The 27,552-nt window shown below is 51.5% G+C and overlaps 1 protein-coding gene across 3 annotated transcripts; it reads right to left on the bottom strand.

Annotated features, from left to right (window-relative positions):
* Positions 1–58: 58 nt before the first annotated feature.
* LOC116942939 (uncharacterized) lies at positions 59–27,450 on the bottom strand. 3 transcript variants are annotated; one of them, XM_032955425.2, is made up of 11 exons: positions 26,798–27,450; positions 25,839–26,163; positions 12,012–12,439; positions 11,068–11,138; positions 6,884–6,946; positions 6,294–6,436; positions 4,983–5,079; positions 4,492–4,644; positions 1,340–1,512; positions 540–705; positions 59–347 (listed from the first exon to the last, which is right to left on the bottom strand). In XM_032955425.2, the coding sequence occupies exons 2-11, from the start codon at positions 26,000–26,002 to the stop codon at positions 135–137; spliced, it is 1,671 nt and encodes a 556-aa protein (XP_032811316.1). In that variant the 5' UTR covers positions 26,003–26,163; positions 26,798–27,450; the 3' UTR covers positions 59–134. The 3 variants fall into 3 exon arrangements, with proteins under 3 accessions (XP_032811316.1, XP_075923560.1, XP_075923559.1); XM_076067445.1 differs by having other exon boundaries at positions 26,941–27,450; XM_076067444.1 differs by lacking the exon at positions 26,798–27,450 and adding an exon at positions 26,208–26,762.
* Positions 27,451–27,552: the final 102 nt, after the last annotated feature.

The raw sequence follows: 27,552 nt of genomic DNA, 5'->3' as shown, positions 1-27,552 counted from the left end.
CCGCCATCCCCCCCCCCCCACCGCTCCCCCTCCCCGCCCCCCCCCCCCCCCCCCGCTCGTCCCGGGCTCCTCCGGCGTCCGTGCGGAGGCGGCGAGAGAGGCGACGACCGCGGCGTCGTCACCGCGGCCGTCGCTCACACGAGCGAGACTCCGCCGTCGCGACGACGCCGACGCCGCTGCAGCTCGGCCTCCCCCAGCGGCCGCACGGCCCCCACGAACTCCAGGAGGTTGGCGACGACGCCACGGTCGAAGGGGTTGAAGAAGCGGCCGTGCTCATCCTTCATGTAGTCGTAGCGCATGCCGTTGATCCGCTCGTTGGTCGTCGTGTTCGTGCCCGCCATGTACAGCTGTGGTGGGTGGGGGGGCGGGGACGTTTGGGAGAGAGAAAATATATACGAGAGGCAGCGTTTCGGGCAACCTCCCTTCTTCATCGCGCAACGTAAAATAGAAACGAGCAGTGGATTGACAAAGTGCCGTAAACGATTATTATTCCGAGCGACTGCACGCCATCGGGGCCACCGCGGCGCCGCACGGCTTACACAGACGATGGTCATGCCGCCAGAGATGGTGCCGAAGACGCAGAGGAAGAGGAGACCGGCGAAGAGGAGGAGGTCGCGGCCATACCAGGACAGCACCGACCACGTCATGTGCACGCCCAGCCAGCAGTTGAGCGACATGGTCGCCAGGAAGCCCAAGAAGTGAAACCTGTGGGGGCACGCGCTGTGAGATCCACAGCCTTCTCGCCGCGCCCAATCCCGCTCTCGGTCCTTCTCACCCCTTGCTCCCTGCCACTGGAATCGACTTCCCCTGCCCGGCATGGCAGGTGACTAAGTTGCACAATTCCTTGAGAGAACGATTGCGTTGAAGCAACCCATCACCCTGATGTTGACCTGGCTGAAGTAAAAATCTGCAAAACGCAGGCAAAGCCAACCATAAGCAGAAGAAGGGCAGGCCGCTGGCCAAGCTCATGTGGAAGTGGGGCACTGCACAAATACGGTTCCCAGAGGCAGACTTGGCAGCAGCGAGCACTGGTGACCCTACCCCGTGCTGACGAATCACGAAACTGGTCCACCGTTGTCTATCGCTGCTGCCTGTCGGTCATTCACATTTGCTCAAATGTATTTGGGCGGTGACCGAAGATAAGAGAACCGCAATGCAGTTCTTCAGTAAACGCTGACGGTCTTTGCTGGCTTAAGGCGGGGGGGGGGGGGGCGGCACCCTGGTTAGGAGTGCCACCCCCCACCTCCCCCGTCTCAGTCCCTTTGCCGTGTCGCGCCGCACCACAACAGCGCGTCGCACCGCGTCGCACCGCGTCGCACCGCGTCGCACCAGCCCTCACCTGTTGCGGAAGCCGACCGTGTTGTACACGTAGGGGCAGTAGTGGTCGAAGTGATCCACGCAGCGGTTGGCCACGCGGCAGTGCTTGGAGCGCAGCGGGCGCACCAGGCGGCACGTGTGGCACAGCCGGCTGAGCGCCGACGCCGCGTGCTCGCAGTCCGCGTACCGCGCCATCTGCGCAGGCGTTCCGCGCGCACGAGCGGTTGGCGATTTCGTCGGTCGAGGGGAATGTTGCCGAGACGAAGCGGTTTTTCGTTGCTTTTTTTTTTTTCTCTTTCTCATTTTAACTGTTTTTGTCGCACGGACGAGTGGCGGACGACAATAGTCGACCGTGACGATGGCTGCGGCTGCTCGCCGGCGGGGGGGGGGGGGGGGGGGGGTCGGCCAAAGCGTTGGCCGACTGACGCCAACTAAAACCAACGAGCCTGACCGAGGACGCAGAGCAAGACGGACGTTTTGTACGCGTTTTCCTGCGTGTCGTTTGAAACTCAGGATAATGTTCTCGAGGCAGCGGGGGCTGAGCAAGACCGAACATGGCATTTTGGTATTTACATATATAGGTATATCTATGTGTGTATATGAATATAAATGTGGTTTACTTCGTTACAAACAACAAAAACAGTGTAAAGCAACAGCAAAGCATGAAAAGGGCAACGTGTGATTTCAGCTTTAGCCTAGTATCGGCATTGTCATGCATTTCACCCTAGTTTAGTAGTTGAGACATTATCATCATTATCAACGTCATCATCAAGGGTCGTCGTCAGAGAAAATAGTTGAATGATCTTTCACCTGCAGTCGGAACACGATGGGGATGGCGACGCATTTCGGAGGTCTTCATCCAACAGTGGATTGACCACGATTGATGTTGATGATGATGATGATTATTTAGACTCGTGTCACTTCCAAGGGCACATTTCCATCTTGGCAGGGACCACCTGGAATTTCACTCCCAGTTTTTTTTTTTTTGCTGAAAGGGGAAACCACGGCTGCCCACAGAGCCTGGGTGAAGTCGATCGGACAGAATGGATTTAAACATTCTGGTGACGCAGGACATTACACGGCCGGATTAAAATAGAAACGGCTCGAAAGTCACCAGAATCACACGTGTGGGTAAGTCGCACATTGTTGATCAATTTGATGAATTTATAAATATGATTAAGTCACTTGAATACCGTATGTGGGGGTGGGCGGGGAGGGGGGGAAATCACCGCAGATGATGCAGCACAAAAAATTCTGAATGCACTGATAATAATACTCGTAATTTATCTCTATACAGCGCATTTCAACGAAAGATCGCAAAGTGCTGTACATGTCAAAATTCCAACCAGGGCACCTACTGTACAATACATCTATTGTACAGTAGATATCTAAATATATAAATACCCAAAAAATGCTGACAGCTGCCATTCACCACAGCGCTTGTACCAGGCAAGGTGCGTTTTGAGGCCAAGTGAAACACACACACACACACGCAATGCTACAGATAGCTGTGTATGTCCTGTCACCCGTATTCAATACCCTACAGAGTACATTCAATGCACCCTACAACTGTGCTACTAACTGCCCACCGACACGCAAATCGTTTGTCGTTAAGGAGACTGCACAGAGTGGAATTTGATGGACGCCAGTGTCGGTCAATCTCCCTGACCTTGGCGTTTATCTGCTGAGCAGTGTCTCAGCTGGTAAGGGAATTAAGTCAGGGCGGGGAGGGGGAGCGGATGCAGGGGAGAGCTCAGGGAGCGAGAGAGCGTCTGGAGGCTGCACCGAGGGTAGTGGGCACTGCTCGAGGGAGGGGTCTGCGGAGGGTTTTTGAGGTCGTCCTTAAGGCGGCGGCTACATGAAACGCCGCCGCCATCGCCGCAGCCGCCTCAGTGGCCACGCCATTAATCACCCCCGCTTCTCGCGTAGATGCGCACGCCGTGGTGGTAAAAAAAAAAATACGAAAAAATCATTTGAAACGAGGAATAAAAATCATGCGCACGCATGGATTCCCCAAACGATTTCTGGCACGCGTTTGTCCTTTCGGTGCTCAATTTGCGCGTCTTTAAATTTCGGGCGACACTTTGATCAATTCGACCGGGTTTTTTTTTTCATTTCGAGAAAGTCCCAAAGCGCAGTGGCACGAATTAATAGGAACATAGCGTTCGTTTTGGTTCGTCGCTACCAGACACATCGCACCCCTTCCATTTAAACAGACGGACGGGCGGGCGTAGAGGCAGACAGAGCTAATGCGTTAACGGCTTTCAACCTTAGTTGAGAACTTTAGTTGAGAGCCGTTAAAAAAATGGAGGGGGCACTTAGTCGGAGCGGAAGTTCAGAAGGGCGGCGATGTCGCCGAACCGCTTTGGGTGACGATTCAATGAGAGACGATTCTGCAGCGGCGCCTCTGAAACTTCCAGGCCCCTCATCTTCGGCACCACACCTCCCCCATTCCGTGCAGGTCGTAGGGGGTTGCTTTACCACACTTCACCACGCTGGTCAGAGTTCGTGAAGGCGGTGAGAATAACATTTGATTTTGCTGCATTGTCTTTTGCCGCCCTCGGCATAGCCCCACAGCAACCTATATAACAGCGGGTTTTTTTTTACGCATAGCCTTCATCCATCCTGCAGTTTTATTTGGTACACCACGGCGAGTGGGTACACCCACCCCTTCCAATATATCTGGCAAGCATGGAAGAGAAGGCCCTACCGTCAGCCGTGGCATGAGAAAACAATTGCAGGGCTGCACCTTTACCGATTTTAAAACACACAAACAGAAGCAAAAGCTCGGTAAAAGAAAATAATTCAGGGAAATGAATATCGTACGAGTTTTACTTTGGACCACGTGACTTCACCGGAGACCCAACGATGGAAATGCCGACGGCACAATCTCTCGGCGGCCAACCAAACGCGCGGGGGGGACGGGGGGGCAGGGATCCCCCACCGTTGCGTCTCGCCCCCCCTCTTGGGGAGACGCTTCTGCCAGCGGTGGCATGAGCGGGACGTTGCAGGGCTGTACCCTGCACCTCGAGCGTGTTCACGGTCTGAGCACCGTGTGCCTCCCCAACCCAGCTTCGTGACGCGACAACAACAACAACAACAGCCGTTCGCCACCGAGTGGCGTTGATGTCACCACGGCGCTTGTGCCAGGCTACGGCGCACGAACGCGCGCACCTGCTTGATGGCGTGGTCGTAGTCGGGGTTGTTCTGCGGGAGGAACCCGGGATCAGAGAGTGACGCACGCAGGAAGAAGTACCACATGACCAGGTTCCCCGTTACGAACGTCACGTTCACGGCCTTCATCTCCAGCAGCGTCAGGGGCAGCACCTGGACCAGACCGCGAGCGACAGGGGCAAAGGGGCGACGAGCCAGGTCGGAGGTCGCACGATGGTCCAGCGGAAAGGGGTGGAGGGCGGCGGCGGGCTGGCGCTGCGGTAGCACTCGTGACGCGCAACAAGATGGGTCTAGGTTCGAATGCCGAACCGGGTGCCCCCTCTACTGTGTAAGTTTTCCTGTGGATTCTCCTGTTTTCCCTCCCATAGCTAAAAAAACACACACACAGATAATGTAAAGAGTCACAAGGGATCGATGAGTCAAAACGCAACTGCAGAGCGAGGTTACCAGAGAACCGACAGCTTGGTGGAGTGTGCGCGCCGTGCACTCACGTGGAGGACGTACGTGGGGTAACCCCACAGCAGCAGCGTGCAGTAGAAGAACATCACGGGGGCCTTCGACTTCCCGGGAGGCCCCAGCACCAGGCTCCTGCATGTGGAGTGGGGAGGAAGTGGGGGGGGTAGAAGCCACACAACAATGAAATACGATCTTCGAATCGAGTTCCGGCAATGACCAAACAGTCCGACCCAAAAAGCCCAATCACAAATAATAATTTCTGGGTCGCGAAAACCTCCGCGAAGAATTAACCGATGGAATTGGCTCCGACGTCTTGCTCACAGCGCGTGCGCGCGTGCGACACGCGTGCTCGAGCCCTGTCACGGAACGCGTGGCAGAAATCTCGCGGCATCCACGGTCGTTACCTCGACGCTGCCGCCCCCATCTGCCTCCCCATGCACTCATGCAGATTCTGCTCGCTTACCTACAAGGCCTTCAAACTTTCGTGACTGCAGGAATTTATATTCTTGGTTCTTTCGGTAAAGTAACGTAAATAGAAAACAAAAAAATCTAAAAAAGAAAAACATTTTAGAATAAAAATTTTAATAATAAAAATGTAATAACAAAAAATAATATTATAAATTGGAAATAATAAAAGCAAAAAACTCACAATAAACATCGGAAAGTAAATTAAAAATACAAAATTAATTGAAAATAATAAAAGCAAACAACCTACAATGTAGCTGCTACATTTGGAGGCTTGCCCCCTCTTCTCTCCGCCTGATGAAGACCGCTTGTGTTGCGATCGAAACGTCGTGGGTTTTTTGCTTTTATTATTTTCAATGTTTCATTTTATTTTTATTATTAAAATGTTTTATTTTATAATCTTGCTTCTTTCTGTAAAGTCACGTAGAAGGGAAACAATTAAATAATAAAATATATTTTATTTTTTTAGTTAATTATCATTTTATTTGAATCTTTTTGTTTTCTATTTACGTGACTTTACCGAAAGAACCAGGAATATGAATACCTACAAGGCTCTTTCAAGCGTTTTGGGAGTTTGGCTTTACTGGAACGGACGACACGTTACGCTGCAAGTTGCATGTTGGTATCGGCGAGCGCCGACCTCTTGGTGGGTCCTAGAAGTCGTTTGAAATCACGAGGGGTGGGGGGACGGGGGGAGCTTAGTGGCCATGCCCCCCTGCTTCTGGAACTAATTTCCAACTCCGAATCATGAATGCTGCAGGTACAATCAAATCTTGGACGTCATATTTAAATGAACATTCATTTGTGATCGCTTGAGCTCGATTGTTTGATTGGCCAATAGTTGACCTCTTGACCCAGGATGGCGATTTCCGTTGCGGCACCTGAGGTCGCAGCACTGTAGCAGGCTGCGCGAACGCGCGGTCGCCTTGGTGAGGTAGGCCACGATGTCACCGTACTTGCGGCCCTGGGCCAGCGCAAGCGGCGTGTTCCCATTCGCATCCAAGACGTTCAGCTCCACCTCGTCCTACGCAGGCGCGCACACGCACGCGGAGATCATCAGTATCGGCGATGCATCTATCCACTGCTGGATAAAGGCCTCTCACCACCCCCCCTCCCCCGCTGCCCGTCACCCCCTCCTATCGAGCTGCGACGTGGCTGGGAGATGGCAGTGCAACAAGGAGGGTTTCATGAATCCGTCTGTGCGGCAGACGTTTTCCGAGTATCGCCTCCCCCACGCCCGCCCCTCGTGCGAGCATTAGGGCGGGTCTCTCGGCACGAAGCCGCGCGAGCTCAGTAAAATAACAGCATCAGCCAAACATCCCGATGCAGCGGGACCTTCCCGACAACAAGCCTCGAGACTCGGCGAGGCTTTCCTGGATTCGCCGATACCGCTCCCTGCTCTGGTCGCGGTTGCCCACCGCACCCCCCCCCCCCCCCACCCACGGTGTCAATCCCGCCGGACGGTACATACCTGCTCGCAGAGCAGCTTGACGGTGAGTAGGTCCCCGCTGAGCACGGCGAGGTGAAGCGGGGTCTGTGCAGCACGCAGGGGAACAGAACAGACACTTGCGCGCGGTCACGTCCGGCGAACGCAGCCTTAACCGCTCGTTTCGTTCCACTTTTCTAGAGAGCCAGGATGGGTGATGTTTTGCAAGAGCGTACGCGGGTGTAAATTTGCACGAATCGTAAACGGATGGAGCGTTACGGACGCGATTTTGTCACTCAAACCGTGAGCGCACGAATTAAATATCGTCGCTAAATCGGTGCATCCTTGTTTACGGATCAAAATTCATTTTTGTTGTTATGATGAGTTTCAGGTTTGTTCTGTTTGGCCAAGTGTGAACTCAAGAAACCTAGAACGAGTCTCGCTTGCAAGAGAACGACCCGCGTCCACCACAACGACAAAAGCGAAAACAAATAAAATCGGCCAAAATACCCTCCCCTGGAGGGGCTGTGGCCCGTCTGCCAGCAGTGGTCCACCAAACACCAACGTCCTGACTCGCTCTTACTGGACATCTCTAAACAAAAAAAGAGCTTCACAGCTCATCGGATTCCTCCAGTCTAAATAAAGGCTCTGATTGTGACTAAAAGGTCTGCCGTGCACCGCGGTTGGAGAGACATTTCGCCTTCGCCCGGGGTCCTGCCAACGCGGAGGCCCAACAGAAGGCTCCGTTCTGTTCGGAGCGCCTCCTTCGAGCCACGGAGACGCACGCGCAGTCGCCTCCATGGTCACGGCGGCGACACGACGCGGCACCGCCGCCGCCGCCGCGCCAGCTTTTAAATCCTAAACGATTGAGCGCTTCGTATTTGGGTCTGCAAACGCAGTGGACACGGGCAGTCCGGCGTAGCCACCGCCTCTTTTGTCCAACGTCCGAGCGCAGCCGATAAACTGAAGATCTTTGCTGTGACCGGTCACTACGATCCTCCCACGGTCGTCCTTTCTTTCTTTTTTTCTTTATTCAGAAACTCATTTGGTGGCGCTGCTGCGTCGGCGGCGGTGCACCAAGTGACCAGACACCGACCGCGTCATCTCGCCCACGCTGCGTTCCGCCACCGCGCCTGCACCGCCGATTAGCACGGCCGGCTATGTGTGGTGCGAAAGAACTTCAACAAATATACCTATACAGCGCAGATCACAACGCTTCTCTTCCCTCGTACTGCTCCACCTTTGAATTCCCTCCTTCCGATAGTCTCGTTCCTCCCCCCCCCACCCCCCGCTGAGTTCTTGTAATAACCTTGACAATGGAAAAGTATCCTCCCCACAGAGGTTACTAACCTTGACAAATCAAGTAACATTAGTTCATTAACAATTACAACTTCAACGATGCTGATTTTGAGCCTGGGGCCTGCGCTCCGCAGTGGTGATAAAAACCGCGCACCCACGCGGCATGGGGGAGGCCGCTATATCACCGACAGCCATGGTCAATCCGCTGCTGGATGAAGGCCTTCCCACGCCACCTTCGCCACCTCTCACGATCCTGCCATGTAATATTCCGCCCATCACATTATTATAATATTTTCCGTATCATTTAATCAAAATAAATCATAACAATTATCATTTCTGTATTGCTTTTAAACTTTACAATCGCTTCCTGAACCATTCCTCCCCTCTTTCCTTCCGGCGACTCAACATGCTGCAAGCGAAGGACCGTCTTGAGTATCGGAACCATCAAGGAGTGTGGGCGCAGGATTCGATAGGAACACGTAGGCTGGACTCGTACAAATATTTAACTGCGTCTGCTTGTGTTCGTAGAGCTGGGCATGCAACATTTTTTTTTTTACGGATTTGTTGTTGGAGGAAGCATTGCTGACATTCCTTGCCAATGTAAACACAAATGCTGCCTCAAACCAAAAGAAGTGACTTGCTGAGATTTGCCCATACAGAGTTCTCCTCATCGAGTTCATCTCATATTTTTGTTGTTGTTGCGATCAATAAAAAAATGGGATAGTTGACCATACTTCACCACGCCGGTCAGTGCGCGTTTGGTGATGAGCGGCAATCCACCTCGCTCCCGCACGAGCCAATTTCATCGCTCCGTCTCCACGGCAGACGCGCGCTCCCTGCTGTGTCCCCTCCCCCTTGGCTGCCGTTCCAGAGGCCACCGTCCCCTCCACTAGCCATGGCGTGTCCAGCCCGAGCCCACTTTACAACTCGGTCATAACTCAACACACCGCCCATGTCCGTCAATCCAGTGCCTGATGCCGAGCGAACACATTGTAAGGTCGCACTCATGGCACACACAAACTTCTTGCCACAAATGAACCACGATACCTTTGCCGATCTCGTCAAGTCGCATAAGCCACCATCACGCGAACTCATCCTCGCAGCGGCGGCTTTTGACTGGCCATCGAACACAGACGGTGGTCACCGCATCGCGCGGCGCTTTCAGATGCGCTTCTGCGGTCGCCTGGAACGCTCTTACTTCCAATATTAGGAAGCCACTGGAACTGTGCACTTTTATAATCATACAGATTGAAAACGCATTTTTTTAGAACTGCTCCTTGTGTTCAGTTTGTTGCCCTTCCTCCGCACCTCTGATTAGCTACGTACGGCGCAAAAGAAGAAGTTCAACACACGTACAACACGACGTCTCAGATTTGCATCTGCTCCCTGAAACGTGTGCTCCGCCTCTTCCCGTCTCCGACTACGCAATTACCGTGCACGTTACCCGGGCGACCAAATCAGATAGGTCATCTAAACATCGCCGTGGCCCGAGTCTCACCACATCCTCAATACCTGCCAGGGCAACATTCTCTCCCCCCCGCCCCCACACCACCTGGCCAATCCGTTCCGATTGCACACACAAAGACAAACAGAGCGAGCACCCCACGTTGAGAGACAGACCGCCGAGGCAAGTGCTGTTAGCGAGCACCTATTACGGCTGGAGCAGTGCCCGAGAAGCTGCTGTGGCCAGAACCGCGTGCACCGGACGAGGAAAATGTTTTTTTTTACCAGACAGATTTTAGGGCCGAGTTGACCTACAAGTGGGCCCAAACCAAATAAAGTTTATAATTGCCACCGGTGGAGTGAATCAAGAGCAGGTATCGAATCCGGGTGCCTAGGATCAAAGCGTAATGTGCTCAGACCTATGCCACTGCTCCATACATTAAAAAAACGACTCCCCATATAGCCAGAGAGAGTGAGTTGGGGTTGGTGCTGTCACCGAGCACCTATATATAGCACACAAGTGGCCTTCATCAGGTGAAGGGACCGTACTGTCCAGAGGACAGCGTTGGAGTGAAGACAGCCAAGCTCAGGTCGCGTCCTTTAAGCTGTGTTTTTACCTACGTGACTTTACCGAATAGAACCAAAGAGTATGGATCCTTGCAGTCACGAAAGCTTCAAATCTAGAAAAGCCAGCTTTGTCTTCCCGGGACTGATAATAAGACAATGCACCAAACGCTCATTTAAGGCCAAGTCAACCTGCCCAGGGCAGGTTCAGATAGAATTCACCACGAAAGTTAGCCATAACTCGGGTATCGAACCTAGGTCGCCGGGTTTGCAGCGCAGCGCTTTGAGACCCCACTGAACCACCGCCCTCAATACAAACACACACACGTGCGCTCACACACACGTCTATAATGCTTGGAACGGCCACACAGTCAACCAACACAAAAGGTCATGTCCCCCAGCACTGTGCCGCCGTTTACTGTACGTGTATTTGCAATTCAACTCCCTTGGCGTGCATTTGTGATCACTTTCTACTTTCAGCCTCTTGCAGTTCACAATGCGCGCACAAAAGATCCCCCGAGTAGCCTTTGCAGGCTGTTGGGGCAAGTGCCGTTAGCGAGCACCTACCAAGTCCGGCAAGGCACACGAGGGGGTGGGTGGCCAGCACCACGCCCGACCGCCTTTGTCTGCCCAGTGGCGATGTTTACTACACACCGCGACACTCAGGTACTCATTTGAGGCCGACTCGACCTAGGGGAGGCGCAGGACCGGATCAGAAAATCGTCACCTGGCGTTGGCCATGAGCGGGAATCGAACCCGGGTCGTCAGGTTTGTAGCGCAGCGCGCTAACCGCTGCACCACCGCTCGGCGCAGCGATCGTACACACGCGCACGCGCGCAGGCTATATACAAGTCCACACACGCGCGTGGGATTTCTCAAACGCGTGTGCAACGGGGCGGCTGTCGCGGCTCTCCAGCACCCACCTGTTGGAACTTGTCCGTCTGCCGGGGGTTGAAGCCCGAGTAGGTGAGCAGGCGGGTGAGCTCGCAGTGCCCTGCCGAAGAGAATCGCGTCACACATGGCGACGCTCAGCTCATGCTGCCCGCCGAAACGCACGCGCCGGTTTCTTTATTTTTTGTTGCCGTTTTTGCCACGAACTCTCTCGGCGTCAAGCCGCAAGGGCGCCGGCCCGGTTTTACAATTTCTCGACGCGTGCTCGCTTTCGTCATTGTGGGCCGAAAGCCATCGACATTTTTTTTTAAATCTGAAATTGTGTTGTTTTCGGGAAAGCGATTTTTGCACCTCCTATTGGCACGGTTGGCCATGTATGGTGCGAAAGAAGTTCAACATACATACATACATAGAATGAATGATACATTTCTAAAAAAAATGACAGGAATGCCCCTTTGCATTCACATGTACAACCCTTTTTGTTAATCCAATGCTGTATGAAGGCTTCTCCCCATGCCTTCTTGGTCTCGGGGGTTGACCATACTTCACCGCGCTGGTCAGTGCGGGGTGGCGAAGGCAAGGTGCAATAGGCGTTGGATCATGGCACAGTAACAACAATGGATTTTCCGGACCTGGCCTCTGCTGCCCACCGCATAGCCTCGCAGAAGCCTATAACACCTGTTATGCATGGCAACCGCCCACACAAACTCTATCCGGGCTCAACCCAGCTTAGCTTCCCGCGAGCTGACGAGATCGGGCGCGTTCCCGGCAATTTGGCCACAAACATAAGCCTGTTCTTGGTTCTCTCGGTAAATTCACGCAGAAGGGGAACAATAAAATAATAATAAAAATCTAAAACAATAAAATTCTCACGACGTCTCGACTGCAACACAAGCAATCACCGTCAGGTGTTGTGGTTGTCACACCTGACGGTGATCGGTGCGGACGAAAACACGACGGCGATGGCGACAACAACCTTTGAACGCCGCCCAGTGCAGCGCATTGTCTCCCTCCGTGTCGCAGGCTTGCAGCGCCGCGCCGCGCCCCAGCAGGTAGCCGGCGAGCGTCGTCTGCCCGAACTGCGCCGCCACCACGAGCGGCGTGCACCCGCGCTGGTCCGGCTCGTCGATCGGCACGCCGGCCACCAGCAGCGCCTCCATGGCCGCCACGTGCCCGTTGGTGGCCGCCCAGTGGATGGGCCGCGAGCCCGGCTCTGCGTCGCTCGGGGCGTTCACCGCGAGGGCCGAGTCGCCGGCGCCGCCGCCGTACTCGGCGAAGTACCGCAGCACGGCGACGTGGCCCCCCAAGGCCGCCCAGTGAGCGGCCGTGTGGCCCGCTGCATCGCGCCGAGAGAGGCTCGCGATGCCCTCCAACTCCACGATCTCCTGGCACAGAGGCAGGTTCCTGGTCACGCAAAAACAAAGATCGCACACCACCCCCCCCCCCCACCCCCCCCCCCAGGGAGAGAAGGATTTCAGAAACTTGCACCGTTGTTTCATCTGCTGTGCAAAAAGAGATCGATTCAAACTGGCGACCTCTGGATTGCGGGTCCGGTGCGCAAACTATCACACCGTTGATCGCACACTGCACTGCATGCGAATTTCGATGCACCGCGCCCGTCAGCCGCGGAAAAAAAAAAAACTACACCAAGGGAACTTTAGGGGGCGGTTTCATGAAGACGGTCGGCTGAGCCAACAGTCTGCAACACACGCCGCAAGAAACTGCGCATTGTGTTCCGAGCGCATGGACGGAGTTCGCGTGTGCATCATGGCTTGATGCGATATCGAGCAGTCCATCGATTCTATGAGCAACTTCCAGTCTGAGAGACCGTTCACTGTCACGGCGATGACCCCTCCCCGACCCAACTTTCTTCTGTGTCACGACCTCCTGCATCGTAACTGCCACTCTACAATCCACGTGGGATTATTATTAATTATGGTTTGTTTAAATGGCATTGACTGCAAGTACGTTAGAGTAAAATTCATATGTATGGATCAATGTTTTGTGGAATATTTTCCCGTGGCCCTCAAACCCCCAGGGAAATATTTTCCAGAGCTCAGCTCTGGACAGCTCCGGGTGAAATTAAGCCGTGGCCATATGCGAATGTACTTTATAATGCATATGCAATTCTCACATACAGTTCACACAATGCAAGATGGTTTATTATAATAAATAAGCTCATGTCCTTTAGCCAGCCTGAGGCCCGTTGAGATTATTTCTTCACAAGTGTGACCTGGGTAACCATAGTGACGCCATGGCAGTATTCCATTTTTATTTTCTTTCCGTGCGATTTAAAACAACTAAATGTGGGGTGGAGTGGTGGCGCAGCAGTTAGCACACTGCACTATGAACCTGAAAACACGAGTCAATTTCCTGGCTACGATCAAACATCAGTGATCCGACATTCAAATCGGACCTGGGCCTCACCAGAATCAGTCCGGGGCCACTAATCCTCACTGACCAGCATGGTAAAGTTTGGTCAAAGATCCCTCGTGAGCAATATGGCATGGAGAGGCCTTGACCGATGAATGGATATAAATGTGTAAACCAATGTCTTGATGGTTTCCTGATGTCGACAAATAAGTCAAAGTGTCTCTGCTTCAACAATCACGCAGCAGTGCTCATCTTCATTGATGGGCTTAATCTCCCTTTTAGTCTCTGCAGTTTATAAAAACTCTTTAAGAATTCTTCTCAACCTTGTGTTGTTATTTTCGTTGTCCAAATGTGAGCTTCGAGAGGTTGGCCAAATGCAAACGACCATGGGTGGGCTTTGAGTGGTAAAATAAAAATAGTTTAGTTTTAGTTGTATATTTTTGAGCGATTTGTTTGCCTTTCCTGTACTCTGCATCCCGATCGTGTTTTGTATCGTTTGTGCTTGTAACATTCTGACCCGCACCTACTGGACATCTGTATAAAGAGCTTTATAGCTCATCAGATTGCTCCACTACAGTGAGGGGAAAAAAGTATTTGATCCCCTGCTGATTTTGTAGGTTTGCCCACTGACAAAGAAATGATCAGTCTATAATTTTAATGGTAGGTTTATTTGAACAGTGAGAGACAGCATAACAAAAACAATCCAGAAAAACGCATGTCAAAAATGTTATAAATTGATTTGCATTTTAATGAGGGAAATAAGTATTTGACCCCCTCTCAATCAGAAAGATTTCTGGCTCCCAGGTGTCTTTTATACAGGTAACAAGCTGAGATTAGGAGCACACTCTTAAAGGGAGTGCTCCTAATCTCAGCTTGTTACTTGTATAAAAGACATCTGTCCACAGAAGCAATCAATCAATCAGATTACAAACTCTCCACCATGGCCAAGACCAAAGAGCTCTCCAAGGATGTCAGGGACAAGATTGTAGACCTACACAAGGCTGGAATGGGCTACAAGACCATTGCCAAGCAGCTTGGTGAGAAGGTGACAACAGTTGGTGCGATTTTACGCAAATGGAAGAAACACAAAAGAACTGTCAATCTCCCTCGGCCTGGGGCTCCATGCAAGATCTCACCTCGTGGAGTTGCAATGATCATGAGAACGGTGAGGAATCAGCCCAGAACTACACGGGAGGATCTTGTCAATGATCTCAAGGCAGCTGGGACCACAGTCACCAAGAAAACAATTGGTAACACACTACGCCGTTAAGGACTGAAATCCTGCTGCGCCCGCAAGGTCCCCCTGCTCAAGAAATCACATATACATGCCCGTCTGAAGTTTGCCATTGAACATCTGAATGATTCAGAGGACAACTGGGTGAAAGTGTTGTGGTCAGATGAGACCAAAATGGAGCTCTTTGGCATCAACTCAACTCGCCGTGTTTGGAGGAGGAGGAATCCTGCCTATGACCCCAAGAATACCATCCCCACCGTCAAACATGGAGGTGGAAACATTATGCTTTGGGGGTGTTTTTCTGCTAAGGGGACAGGACAACTTCACCGCATCAAAGGGACGATGGAAGGGGCCATGTACCATCAAATCTTGGGTGAGAACCTCCTTCCCTCAGCCAGGGCATTGAAAATGGGTCGTGGATGGGTATTCCAGCATGACAATGACCTAAAACACACGGCCTAGGCAACAAAGTAGTGGCTCAAGAAGAAGCACATTAAGGTCCTGGAGTGGCCTAGCCAGTCTCCAGACCTTAATCCCATAGAACATCTGTGGAGCGAGCTGAAGGTTCGAGTTGCCAAACGTCAGCCTCGAAACCTTAATGACTTGGAGAAGATCTGCAAAGAGGAGTGGGACAAAATCCCTCCTGAGATGTGTGCAAACCTGGTGGCCAACTACAAGAAACGTCTGACCTCTGTGATTGCCAACAAGGGTTTTGCCACCAAGTACTAAGTCATGTTTTGCAGAGGGGTCAAATACTTATTTCCCTCATTAAAATGCAAATCAATTTATAACGTTTTTGACATGCGTTTTTCTGGATTTTGTTGTTGTTATTCTGTCTCTCACTGTTCAAATAAACCGACCATTAAAATTATAGACTGATCATTTCTTTGTCAGTGGGCAAACGTACAGAATCAGCAGGGGATCAAATACTTTTTTCCCTCACTGTATAAATAAATATTCCAATTCTGAGTCTGACATCAGAGGGCGTTCGGGCATCCCGCCTGTTTTTACGGCGGACGGGCGAGAGGGCGCACTGTTGATAAATCACTGCGCAACTCGGCAGCCGGCCGCGGGAATCGAGTGTCCGGTCAGCGATCACGACACGCTTGCTCGCATCGCCGCCACCACGGTCCATGCGGCCGCGGGGCGGGGTTGGTGGTGGGGTGGTTGGGAGATTTGGCTTACGCAGCAACGCCAAGCTCCTCTGCTCGACTTTCAAGAAAAAGCGATGACTCCGGTGGTCGTTCTCTCCCACAGAGACCCAGCCGTTGTGTTGAAAGTGGCCCGGCCGGTGTCCGAGTCGCTCATCTATTCTATTTGCGCGCCCACGCTTTTGCTTTTTGTGGCGCTTTTCTTTTTTTTTTGCATATACATTAGATGCACACAAAAAAGCCTTGCGGGGAGGAGACGGGGGGGGGGGGGGGAATTAGTATGGGTGCTAGCCTCGGGCCGTGTCCCATCGTGCGACCTGGGTCTGGCTTTACTGGCCTGTGGTATAGGTGGGTCAAGGTGCATTCCTGCCATCACTACTGGCGGAAGGGACAATCTCAGCACTGGCTCATGAGTATTGATGGCCCAGATGCTCCGCTGCCCAACAGAGAAAACGAGCGTTGGGCGACTACGACCTAAGCCAACTTCACAAAACTGCTGACCACACACCGCCTTGAAAGAGCTGACCACACCGCCTTGATAACGGAGGTATCAGCAAAAGGGGGTAAAGGCGCAGCCCTGTAATTGCTTGTTCACGTCACCGCTGGTGGAAGGGCCTCCACTGGAGAGCTCTTGATAGCACCTCACCAGATTTCTTGCAAGAGGCAGGAGTACCCACACTTTACCCCGCCACACACGTAACCATTTTTTTCTGCTGGCGGGGGCGGGGGGGAACAAAGGTTGGGAGTCGAACCTAGGGCCTACTTGCAGTGAGGCAAGTGTTATCACTGTGCCAGCCTGCCGTCTCATTGCTGGACCACGAGGAGATGGCGATAGATTGGGGGAGGCTTTCATGTTCGTCATCGTCGCCGATGACAACGACGACGACGAATTTCTCTCAAAATGTTTACAGCCCGTGGCATTACTGTCGTGTCGCTCGTAAATCTGCAGCAACATCCGCCGCCGTCATCAAATCCCTACTGGCAGACAAGGCAGAGATTTGCGTTAATTGCATGTGTGCCGATTAAACAGTGTGCGGCATCACGGAGTCACAATTACAGGAGACAAAGATCCCCCGTACAGCCTCAGACTGCCGGGGCAAGTCCTGTTAATCGTGTAGCACTTATGAAGGCCGGCACGGCACATGAGGGGGCGGGTGGCCAGCACCACGCCGGAACGCATTCGTCTCCCCAGTGCTGACGATTTTACACACTGTACCGGGCACTCAATTAAGGCCGAGTCGACCTAGGGGAGGCCCAGGACCTGATCAGATATTCGTCACCGATGTTGGTCGCGAACGGGAATCGAACTTGGATCGCTTGGTTCATAGCGCAGTACGCTAACCACTGTGCGATGTACTCAAAGACAAAAGAGCAATGTATTAACACACACACGGTGTGTTTGCGCCGGTAGGCTAGAACTGTCCAAGCCAACTAATTAACCTCAATTCAAAGCGCCCGTTCGCTCCTGGTACAAGGTACAGACAATTTTGATTTAAAGCTTTCGTGACTGCAGTAATTCATATTCTTAGCTCTTTCGGTAAAGTCACGTTGAAGGGAAACAATAAAATAATAAAATATATATAAAACAATAAAAATACTCACGACGTTTCGACCATAACACAAACGGTCGTCATCAGGTGTGTTTTATATATATATTTTATTATTCTATCGTTTCCCTTCAACGTGACTTTACCGAAAGAGCTAAGAATACGGTACAGACAATTGTCATCCGCTGCTGGATCAAGGCCTCCCCCAGCCATCGCAGTCTCTCATTTGTCCTGGGATGCACACAATCTGCATAGCTCCCCACACGAGCCGATTTCATCGCTCCGTCACCGCGGCGGGGGCCCTCGTCGCCTCTCAGGCTCGTTCCCTTGTTTGGCTGCCGCTCCATCGATAGGGTCAACCACAGTCCATCACGCTTTAAAGAGGTTTCGTTTCTTTATTTCAGTTTCTTTATTTTGGTATAGCCCTGTGAGCCATTCAGCTCTTGAATCGGGTACAACCACAACAAACAAAAAAAACACGAACAAGATAAACATCTTAAAGTGACTATGTGTGACTGTGCAAACAGAAAATCCATGAAAAAAACAGCAAAGTATTCCTGAAAAAAGCACCGCACACCAACGCTGTGTGCAAAAAATCCCAGTGGGATGCAAGTCAAACAACAACAACAACAACCACTTAACTTGTCGCAAGTCAACTTGCGTTTTTGTTCCTCTGATCCGCGTGTGCCTCTTCCCGTCTCGCCGTGTAATTCCAAGCGTTTGTCTCTTCGCGTGTTACACAATTACATATAACAAGAATAATTTTCAATCCTCCGCGTCAACAGCAACTACTGGATGATCGTGCCGATTGTTTACCCAAGAAAGGCTGATTGAGTCTCAGGGCTCTTGGTCAGGAGGGTGCTGCTTCATTGGAATGTTTAGCCAATCCCATCACTTTAAATATATACGAACCAAGTATCCCTTGTTGTGGAGCATTATGGGTAAAATCTAATACATGCAGAAACTCTGTTCCGTCACTCGACATATAAAGCAGTTTTTTAATTCTTCAGCCTATTTGCCTTATTGGCTTTGCCGACCAATAGTCAACAGCGTCATCAGTGTAAGTGAACAAACTCTGGGCTGGTTTCAACCTTCTGGGTGTCATCAGCAGAGTCAGAGTTCAGCTTGTTTCGCATTGTCCCCATCTGTCAGTACGGCCATCGGCAATGTACGAGCTGTCAGCTTGGCGGGGGCTGTGCCCCGTTTAGGATTGCCACCTGTCCAGCATTTCCCTGGATCGTCCTCTTGTTGAGGCAGCTGTCCGCGGAAATCTCAGGACGTTAAAAGCCTAATTTTTTTTTTACCATTTGCATAATAACACACCACCCGTGACGATGCATTTACATGTCGTTCTACGCTCTTCTGGTATTGTGAGATATTCTGCTTCGACTGCAATCTAGATTGGAAACTCATTTCTTTTAGAACTGCTTTTTTGTGTTTAGCTTGTCGTCCTTCTCACGCACATTAGATTAGCACGGCTGTCTACGTACGGTGCGAAAAAAGTTCAACATGCATACACACGCAAATGTTATTTGTTCGTGCCACAGGAGGTGGCAACCGTAGTCGTATTCCCCCCCCCCCACCACTGCCCCCCGTCACCAGGCTCGGCTCGGTTCATGCGCGAACAAGCAGAGCCACGCGCGTCCATCGGAGAAAGAACGGCAACAAGCGTTCAAACACGCGTGGGTGTGCGCCCGCGTGTCCGCGGCGATTACCGCGCCGGTGCCATTGTCAGCGCCAACAACCCGGCCACGCGTCACTCGCGGTGCTTTGTGCTCGATTGAAGCTCGTGGCAGCAATTGTGAACGTTGGTTTACGGCCGTTCGTCAATCCACTGCTGAACGAAGGCCTCTTCGCGCCCCGGCATTGAACAAAAACAAAAATCCCAGGCGCTTTCCCGCCCGAGTCATGTTGTTCCAGACATAATTGTGGAATTTCACCGCAGTTTCTGGTGATTTTGTCGTTCAGGTTTATTGGTACCGATGTTTTGTTTTACCCGTATGGTTTTGTACTCAAACTTGTGATTTGACCCCAGGACACCCTTGAAAAACAAGGCCGTGTTTTTAGGTTGGTCTTAAATAGTTGCTTTATATCACCTAGCGAAATACAAGTGTCCTTTACTTTGCATTGTGGTCCTCCTCGTTGCCACTGGGAAGACAAAGGCGTAAAAGGTGTGTAAGCATTGGCTCACCTTTCCCTGCATTAACAGGCACTCGCCACCAGTACCTGCGCCAACACTCATCCAGGCGAGTCGGCGGTGGGCATTTGTTCCACTGCCTAGGGCAGGGGTGGGGAATGTCCGGCCCGCGGGCCGTATGAGGCCCGCGAAATCATTTGCTCTGGCCCTGCCAAGGCAACCGCAGGCGGGACTCGAAATTCAATAAATCTAAGAGCAAACCTGGAAAAGCAGTTGCGAGTAGCAACATCGTCAATACCAGCCAACATCATCACACACCTCGCTAAAGAGAAGCAGTTCCAGCCATCGCATTAGGGGCGAGTTAATTAAATGTTTGACCAAATATAACAGGACAATTTTTAAGTTGATCATTTTGTATGGCCCGCGAATGATGTTATAAATATCCAAATGGCCCTTAGCAGAAAAAAAGGTTCCTCACCCCTGGCCTAGGGTCTCACGGTTGGGGTTGCGCGCCCCTCCGATGCGTTGTGTGGTTATACTCTGCGTTGTCCGAAGTTTTCGCTCCGCGTGCCTGGAGCTTCCTCACGATCCGAATCCAGTTCCAGGTTGTTGGGGTTGTTTTTTTTCCCTTCCAGTTCCTCAACGAGCTCCCAGCACGCGGAGCGAAACGTCAGGACATGGTGCCGGAGAGCGCGCGGCACGACACGAAAGCACCTCGGAGAGCTGGAGAGAATTTGCCGTTGGCGATCTGGGCAACCGCGATCAAATATTAACATTGCACAGTTTTGAACTGCGAATGCGTGCCAATAAAATAAAGACCGTTCATGTCAACACAATAAAAGGCTTTATTAATCGTTGCCCTTGGCAGTCGTGTGTGCACAATAAGCCGAAGGGCAAACAATGAATGTGCAGGATATATTACACAACGGATGCGAGTGGTTAGTATTGATTGCGAAGGCACCCACAGCGTGGAGATGCTTCGATTGCCGCGACTTGACCGACACGCACCGTAACAACGTAACGCGTGCAACGCAGCACAATGAAAACCTATTTATAGTCGAGCCTAAACGGTGTGACCACTTAAAGAAATATATAAACTAAACCATTTTTTTGGTATTTTACCAGGTAAGGCCCACTGAGAGCTATATAGCTCTTTTTTCAGAAGCGACCTGGCCACATATGATAGCTCAACGAGGTGGCTTATGTGGAAATTTCGAGCAGCCAAATACTCTCTAAAACGCACGTTTCTTCCTTATCGAGACACTGTACGGAAAGAGCGGCCATGTTTGTTTTATAGGACAGTCCATAGGCAGAGGAGAACAGGAAGACCTTGAACCTGGACTTGCAAACGAGGGGCAGAAAATTGACAGTAGCGGCACTGGGTTTCAGGATCAAAATGATGAAATAAAGAAGTGAATCGAGTGGCGTTGAAGTGATTTTCAATTTTTTATGCGATTCTGAAAAGCGATGTACCATTGCACCTGAACAGGAAAGTTTTCAACCAGTGCCCCATCACATGCTATGACATGGATCGGAAACGTTTTGACACCGACAAAGAGAATGGAAGGCGAAGCTGAAATGTGTGCAGTGAAGCAAGGAGAGATGCATGATGAGAATTACACTGGGAGACAAAAATAGGAACACATGGATCAGAGAACAGAAAGTTACGAGTGATCATTTAAATTTATAATGCGCATTCCATCCTAGGATCCCAATGCGCAATGCATGAAAAGCCAGGAAACGAAAACAGAACAAGGGCAACCGACCAAACTAAAGAGGGAAAGGCCAGTATAAGGAGATGGGTTTTCAAAGCACACTTGAATATATCTACCGACTCCGATTGCCCTGATTTCAAGTGGAAAGGCCTTCCATAGTTTGGGTGCCATGCTAACAAAAACCCCGATCACCAAAAAGAGCACAACCTGGACCTGAGAGTGCTGACCAGTGGGAGATCAGAAGATCTTAACGACCTTGATGGAATATAATGTAATGGTTCCTGCAAATAATGTGGGGTGACCCCTTTTTAAAGCGTTATCGGTTAATAGCAGTATCCACTTGAGGAAAAAAATGTATGATACATAGGGGACCCTCAGACATCTCATAACTGCAATCATACGGTCAGGAATCTCAACTGAACTATGGGATGGAGTAGTGGTTTGTCCGAAATGGTGTGAACCCAGTGAGCAGATTTCAATTTGCAACCATGGCTAACGTCAGTGGCGAGTGATATCGGAGCCGATCCTGGACCCCCTCTCCCCTTCCCCCACAACTATTCACCAATGCACACTGACTGGCATGGTGAAGTATGGTCAAATAACCGCAATAACCAACGTGGCATGGGGAGGGCCATCGTCAAGCAGTGGATTGACAGAGGGCTGTAGATTAGTGTTTGTTTATTTATTGTACTTAAATTCAAACTTGCACAATCCACACCACACATGAATACACAATTAATAATTCACGCCCTTTGTCTCAATTGACTCTAACCTGGCTAAGTATGGGTATGACTGAAGTAATGAACAAATTAAATTTGGTCATGCCACACCTTTGGGTTGCAGCCTTGCACCCCGTTGGGGCATGCGCTGCTAGCGAACACCTATTAGCACACCACCACTAGAGATTAAATTAGCTCGCGTGCACAAGCTGGATGGATTGTTACATCACAGGATCGTGCGATGCGGCTGCGGCTTGGGGAAAGGCTTCATCTAGCAGCGGATTAACCATGGCTGATGGCGCCGATGGGTTTTGGCGGGTTACGTGTACATAGACTAGCCCTGTATTCTGTCAGGCCCAGGCTCGGCTGCGGCGTTCAGCACAGTACGAGTTAAATTCCCGGTCAAGTGTCTGGTGACAGGAGGCCAGGTGTTAGATTACAGCTTCTGAAAAGTGGCCCTCACTTGCAAATTCAAAGGCCCAGTGGCTGTGACAGACCTGAATTAGAGGTTGTGGGCACAGCTTTTGAGAGTGCAGGCGGTGCAACTGCACCAGGGGCCCCGCAGCCCAGGCGACGGGCTAGGAGAGGGAGGTGAACTGGACAATTCACTGCTGGATGAAGGCCTATACACGCCATTTCAGCCATGGAGGTAAAAGACCAGGTACAGCCCTGCAACGTGCTTGCTCTCATCACACCATTGCTGGCAGAAGAGCATCAATACAAGAGGGTACTTGATCTACTCATCCCCGCTGGATGAGGTGGGGGGTTCTCAAACTTTGTTTTCCCCACCAAACGACTAACTCAGCCACGGGCGACCACTTGAGAATTCGCGTGCCTACTACTTCCGTTTGGCGTTGCCGCGAATCGAACTCGCACCGACCAGATATAGAACTCAGTGCGCTCACCACTGCGCCACCACTCCGCTCAATGCAATAAAGTACCGTGTACATTTTACACTTTTCATTTGTGGGGGGGGGGGGGATACACCAAACTACGCAAAACGTATTCCAGATTAGATTCCTTAAGTTAAATAATAAAAATTAATTTCTCAAATGGATTATTGGTTTTGGTTAGAAGTTGAGTGCGCCTAGATCTTGTTTGTCTATTCACTGCTGGATGAGGACCTCCCCACGTCGTGTGGGCCATTGAAGTTTTTTTTTAAAGCCCTTCCCCACGTTGATAAGTTGGTGTAGCCAGGGAGCACCGCAATGGGAGCATAGAAGTACAGCGAAACAATGGGATTTTGCCCTGAAGTCCCACTGGCTAGCAAAGCAGCAACGCACAGCAGCTGGTGTACGCATGGTACTCAATGACCATCCCATTGGTGCTTGTCCAGGTTCCAACCCCTGCTTAGGTTCCGAGAAGTCTAGCGAGATCGGGCGGATCCCCGGCCCATTCGGTCATCACGCGCCGAGGTGCAAAAGGTGTGGTGTTTACGGATGCATCTATCATAGAGGAAAAATGTTGCGGGAATCTCTTACACATTACATTGATTTCACCCATGACTATTTTTGTAGGATGCTACAGAGGGGAAAAGAGAGCCATGAAGTTCGCTATCTCAATAATTTGGCGGGAACCCACTGACCACTCAAGCAACTGCTACTTCTACATGGTGGACCATTCCAAACGTCGGACTGGCAAGAATGCACCTGCTATCAGGTATCCGGACCTTCCTTCATCCATCGCCCCGGTGCCACACTGCCATGAGCTCCCTGTACCCACTCCTCCGGAGAGAAAGCAGCCGTCTTTAGAAGAGAGCAGCAAGTCAGAAAGCGAGGAAGACGTTGCAGATCCAGATGAGGTGGAGCTGAGGAAAGAACCCCATGCTACCCTTACCAAAAAGACCTCAACAACTTGATCATAGATATTGACCTCACCAAGTTAAATGCCGAGCTTTTGACGTCTTGGGTCAAGCTGTGGAACTTGTTGAATGAAAGTGTGCAAGTCGCAGATCAGAGGAAGCGTCACCAACCTTTTTGCAGCTTCTTAAACCGTCAAGATGGGCTCTGCTTCTGCCACAATGTGACCAGTCTGTTCGAGGCAATTGGAATCGCCTGTAACCAGAATGAGTGGCGCCTCTTCATTGACAGCTCATCCAGGAGCCTCAAAGCCGTGCTGCTCCATAATGGTAACAAGTACCCGTCTCTTCCCCTTGCTCACTCGGTGCACCTCAAAGAAGATTACAACAGCATCAAGACCTTGCTGGACGCCTTGAAGTATGATGAGTACGGCTGGGAGGTCATCGGAGACTTCAAAATGGTGGCATTCCTGATGGTTCTCCAAGGCGGTTTTACCAAGTTTCCCTGCTATCTTTGCCTTTGGGACAGCAGGGATACCAAGGCACACTACCACAGGCGGGACTGGCCACAGCAGACCGAGTTCTCTGTGGGGAGGAACAACGTCAAGTGGGAGCCACTGGTGGACCCCCGGAAGGTGCTGATGCCACCACTGTACATCAAATTGGGCCTTATGAAACAATTTGTCATAGCTGTAGATAAGGAGTCGGCAACCTTCAAGTACCTTCAAGACTTCTTCCCTAAGCTGTCTGCGGCAAAGGTCAAAGCCGGTGTCTTTGTCGCACCACAGATAAAGAAGATCCTGGAGTGCAATGAATTACCCAAGAAGCTCACTAGTAAAGAAAAAGCGACTTGGGACAGCTTTGTTGCAATGGTTCGTGGCTTGCTGGGCAATCACAAGGTCTAAAACTATGTGGAGCTGGCTGAGACTCTGGTGAAGAATTACGGCACAATGGGCTGTAGGATGTCCCTGAAAGTCCATATCCTTGATGCTCATCTCGACAAATTCATGGAGATCATGGGCGAGTACTCGGAGGAGCAAGGCGAGCGCTTCCACCAGGGTATACCGGACATTGAACGCCGCTACCAAGGACAGTATAACGAGAACATGATGGGAGACGACATTTGGGGGCTGATTCGTTAAAGTGATTTACAGTATAATCGTAAATCTCGCAAAAACTACTCACTTCTAAATCTTCTGTAGTCATTTTTATCTTACTTTAGAATAAATACATGTAAATTTTGATTCATGTTAAATTTCGATTTAAAGCTTTCGTGACTGCAGGGATTCATCTTCTTGGTTCTTTCGGTAAAGTCACGTAGAATGGAAATAAAATAATAAAAATAAAACATGATTCATGTTGGTTTTTCCTGACTTTATGTGAACGAAAAGACACAAATTCGCCCGTATTCTCATTGAAAATAGGTGCACTTCAAAATATCACTGTCCTGGTCACAAAAGCAAAGTTTGTGGGGAATAATAGCCATTTGCTATACTTTTTATGCATAAGCAATTACGAAATAACAATCCAGGAAGAAGAATGGTGTTCCATCGTGTTATATGACGCTCCCGGAAAGTAAGACGCACCAAAAATGTCTTCCTCGTGCCAATGAAGTTACGACAAATCTGGTTTTCGCAACACACAAAGAGTATATACAAAGATCCCTCTTATAGCTTCAACAGACTGTTGCGACAAGTGCTGTTAGCGAGCATGCACCTATCAAGTGGGTGGCAACCAACACCACGCCCGGCCGCCTTTGTCTCCCCAGTGGCGATCCTTAACGCACCGCACCGGGTACTCATTTGAGTCCGATTTGACCTTAGGAGGAGGGCCCCAGAACCGGTTCAGATAACCATCACCGGTGGTGTTGTGCCGTGAGCGGGAATCGAACCCGGGTCGCCGGGTTCGTAGCGCAGCGTAGCCCTAACCGCTACCCCCATTACACACACACATACCGGATTATAAGACGCACCCCCCCAAAAATTTTACCTTCAAATACAGCGGGATCTGGGAGGGTTGGGGTGGAGGAATAAATGAAAATCGTCAAATGTGGAGACTACGGTAACAGCGCACGCGTGCGGAGGCTACCCCCCCCCCCCCAAAAAAAAAAACCACAACCGAATCCTTACCCTGCCTTGGCCGCGCTGAAGAGGTTTTTTCGAAAGACGGCGTGGGGATGATGATGATGCCCTCCCCCCGTACACTCCGAGTCTTCGCAGCCAGCAGTCACCACCACGCCTGCGTTGACCGCACCTGGCCGCTCCGTCAGCGGCGGGCGAGGATACGGACCCATAACGCTCGGTCCACACTCGCGTAGTTCAAGCCAGTCAGCTCACTCGGGAATCGCACCCTTCGGGTAGTTCACGAAGCTTTGCCGGGCAACGTCTCTCCTGGATTTACAATACCCGTGACGACCTCCTACTCCCACTCCCGCGCTGCGGTGCTGTCGCTCACCTGCGCCCACACACGCGCACAGTTGCGCTCACACACGCGCTCACCTGCGCCCACACACAGCAACACCTGCGCTCACACACAGCAACACCTGCGCCCACACACAGCAACACCTGCGCCCACACACGCGCTCACCTGTGCCCACACACGCGCTCACCTGTGCCTACACACAGCAACACCTGTGCCCACACACAGCAACACCTGCGCCCACACACAGCAACACCTGCGCCCACACACAGCAACACCTGCGCCCACACACAGCAACACCTGCGCCCACACACAGCAACACCTGCGCTCACACACAGCAACACCTACGCCCACACACAGCAACACCTGCGCTCACACACAGCAACACCTGCGCTCACACACAGCAACACCTGCGCCCACACACAGCAACACCTGTGCCCACACACAGCAACACCTGTGCCCACACACACAACACCTGCGCTCACACACAGCAACACCTGTGCCCACACACGCGCTCACCTGCGCTCACACACGCGCTCACCTGCGCCCACACACAGCAACACCTGTGCCCACACACACAACACCTGCGCCCACACACAGCAACACCTGTGCCCACACACACAACACCTGTGCCCACACACACAACACCTGTGCTCACACACGCGCTCACCTGCGCCCACACACAGCAACACCTGCGCTTGAGTGCCGCCTAAACCCAAGTCGCGCGGCACCTTTGCGCCCCTCCTATCCTGCTGCCTTTTGTCACCACATTGTGTGCTGCCTACGTATCAAACGCGTATCGTTGCCGCTCACTTTTTTGTCGCAAAGTTGCACACCTAAGCTGCCCCCACCCACACCACCCACCACCCTCCGAGTGTCACATTCGCGTTAAGGCTCCACGCGTCAGACTTGCACAAAATGTTCTCTTGCCCGCGTCCGTGACGCCTACTCGGGGTCCTATCCACCACCACCAACCAACACTACCACCACCACTTCCCTACTGAGCTCCGTGACTCGTCCCATTTGCCGTTCGAGGTGGGGTCGGGGTGGGAGTTGTGGAGGAAGTCTCTTTATTTAATTAATTATTTCTTACGCTATACATTTGGAGCGAGGCAGGTCGAGTTGGGGGGGTGGTGGTTGTGGTGCGCTGCCTTCTGCACGTGCAAGCCACGTGGCGGCGCTGTGGAGAACCCGACAACAACAACGCGCAACAGCGGCTCGTGGACGTTGAACATTGTGATATTTAAATGCACGTCCTTCCGCTATCCTTCGACACGCCCGCGTCCAATTGTTTCCTTAATTAATGGACAATTAAACAATCGACCGACTGCGGCATGGGGGGTGGGTGAAGTAATTCTTCTACCCCCACCCCCGCTCCACCAGAGGAGGTCACGTGGGGCCATCGCCGCCTCCCCCCACCCCGCG

This window comes from Petromyzon marinus, chromosome 16, assembly GCF_048934315.1.
Source record: "Petromyzon marinus isolate PM22_M1 ecotype Great Lakes invasive population chromosome 16, UKy_Petmar_22M1.pri1.0, whole genome shotgun sequence".
NCBI lineage: Eukaryota > Metazoa > Chordata > Hyperoartia > Petromyzontiformes > Petromyzontidae > Petromyzon > Petromyzon marinus.
This window is presented reverse-complemented; position numbering and strand designations above follow the sequence as displayed.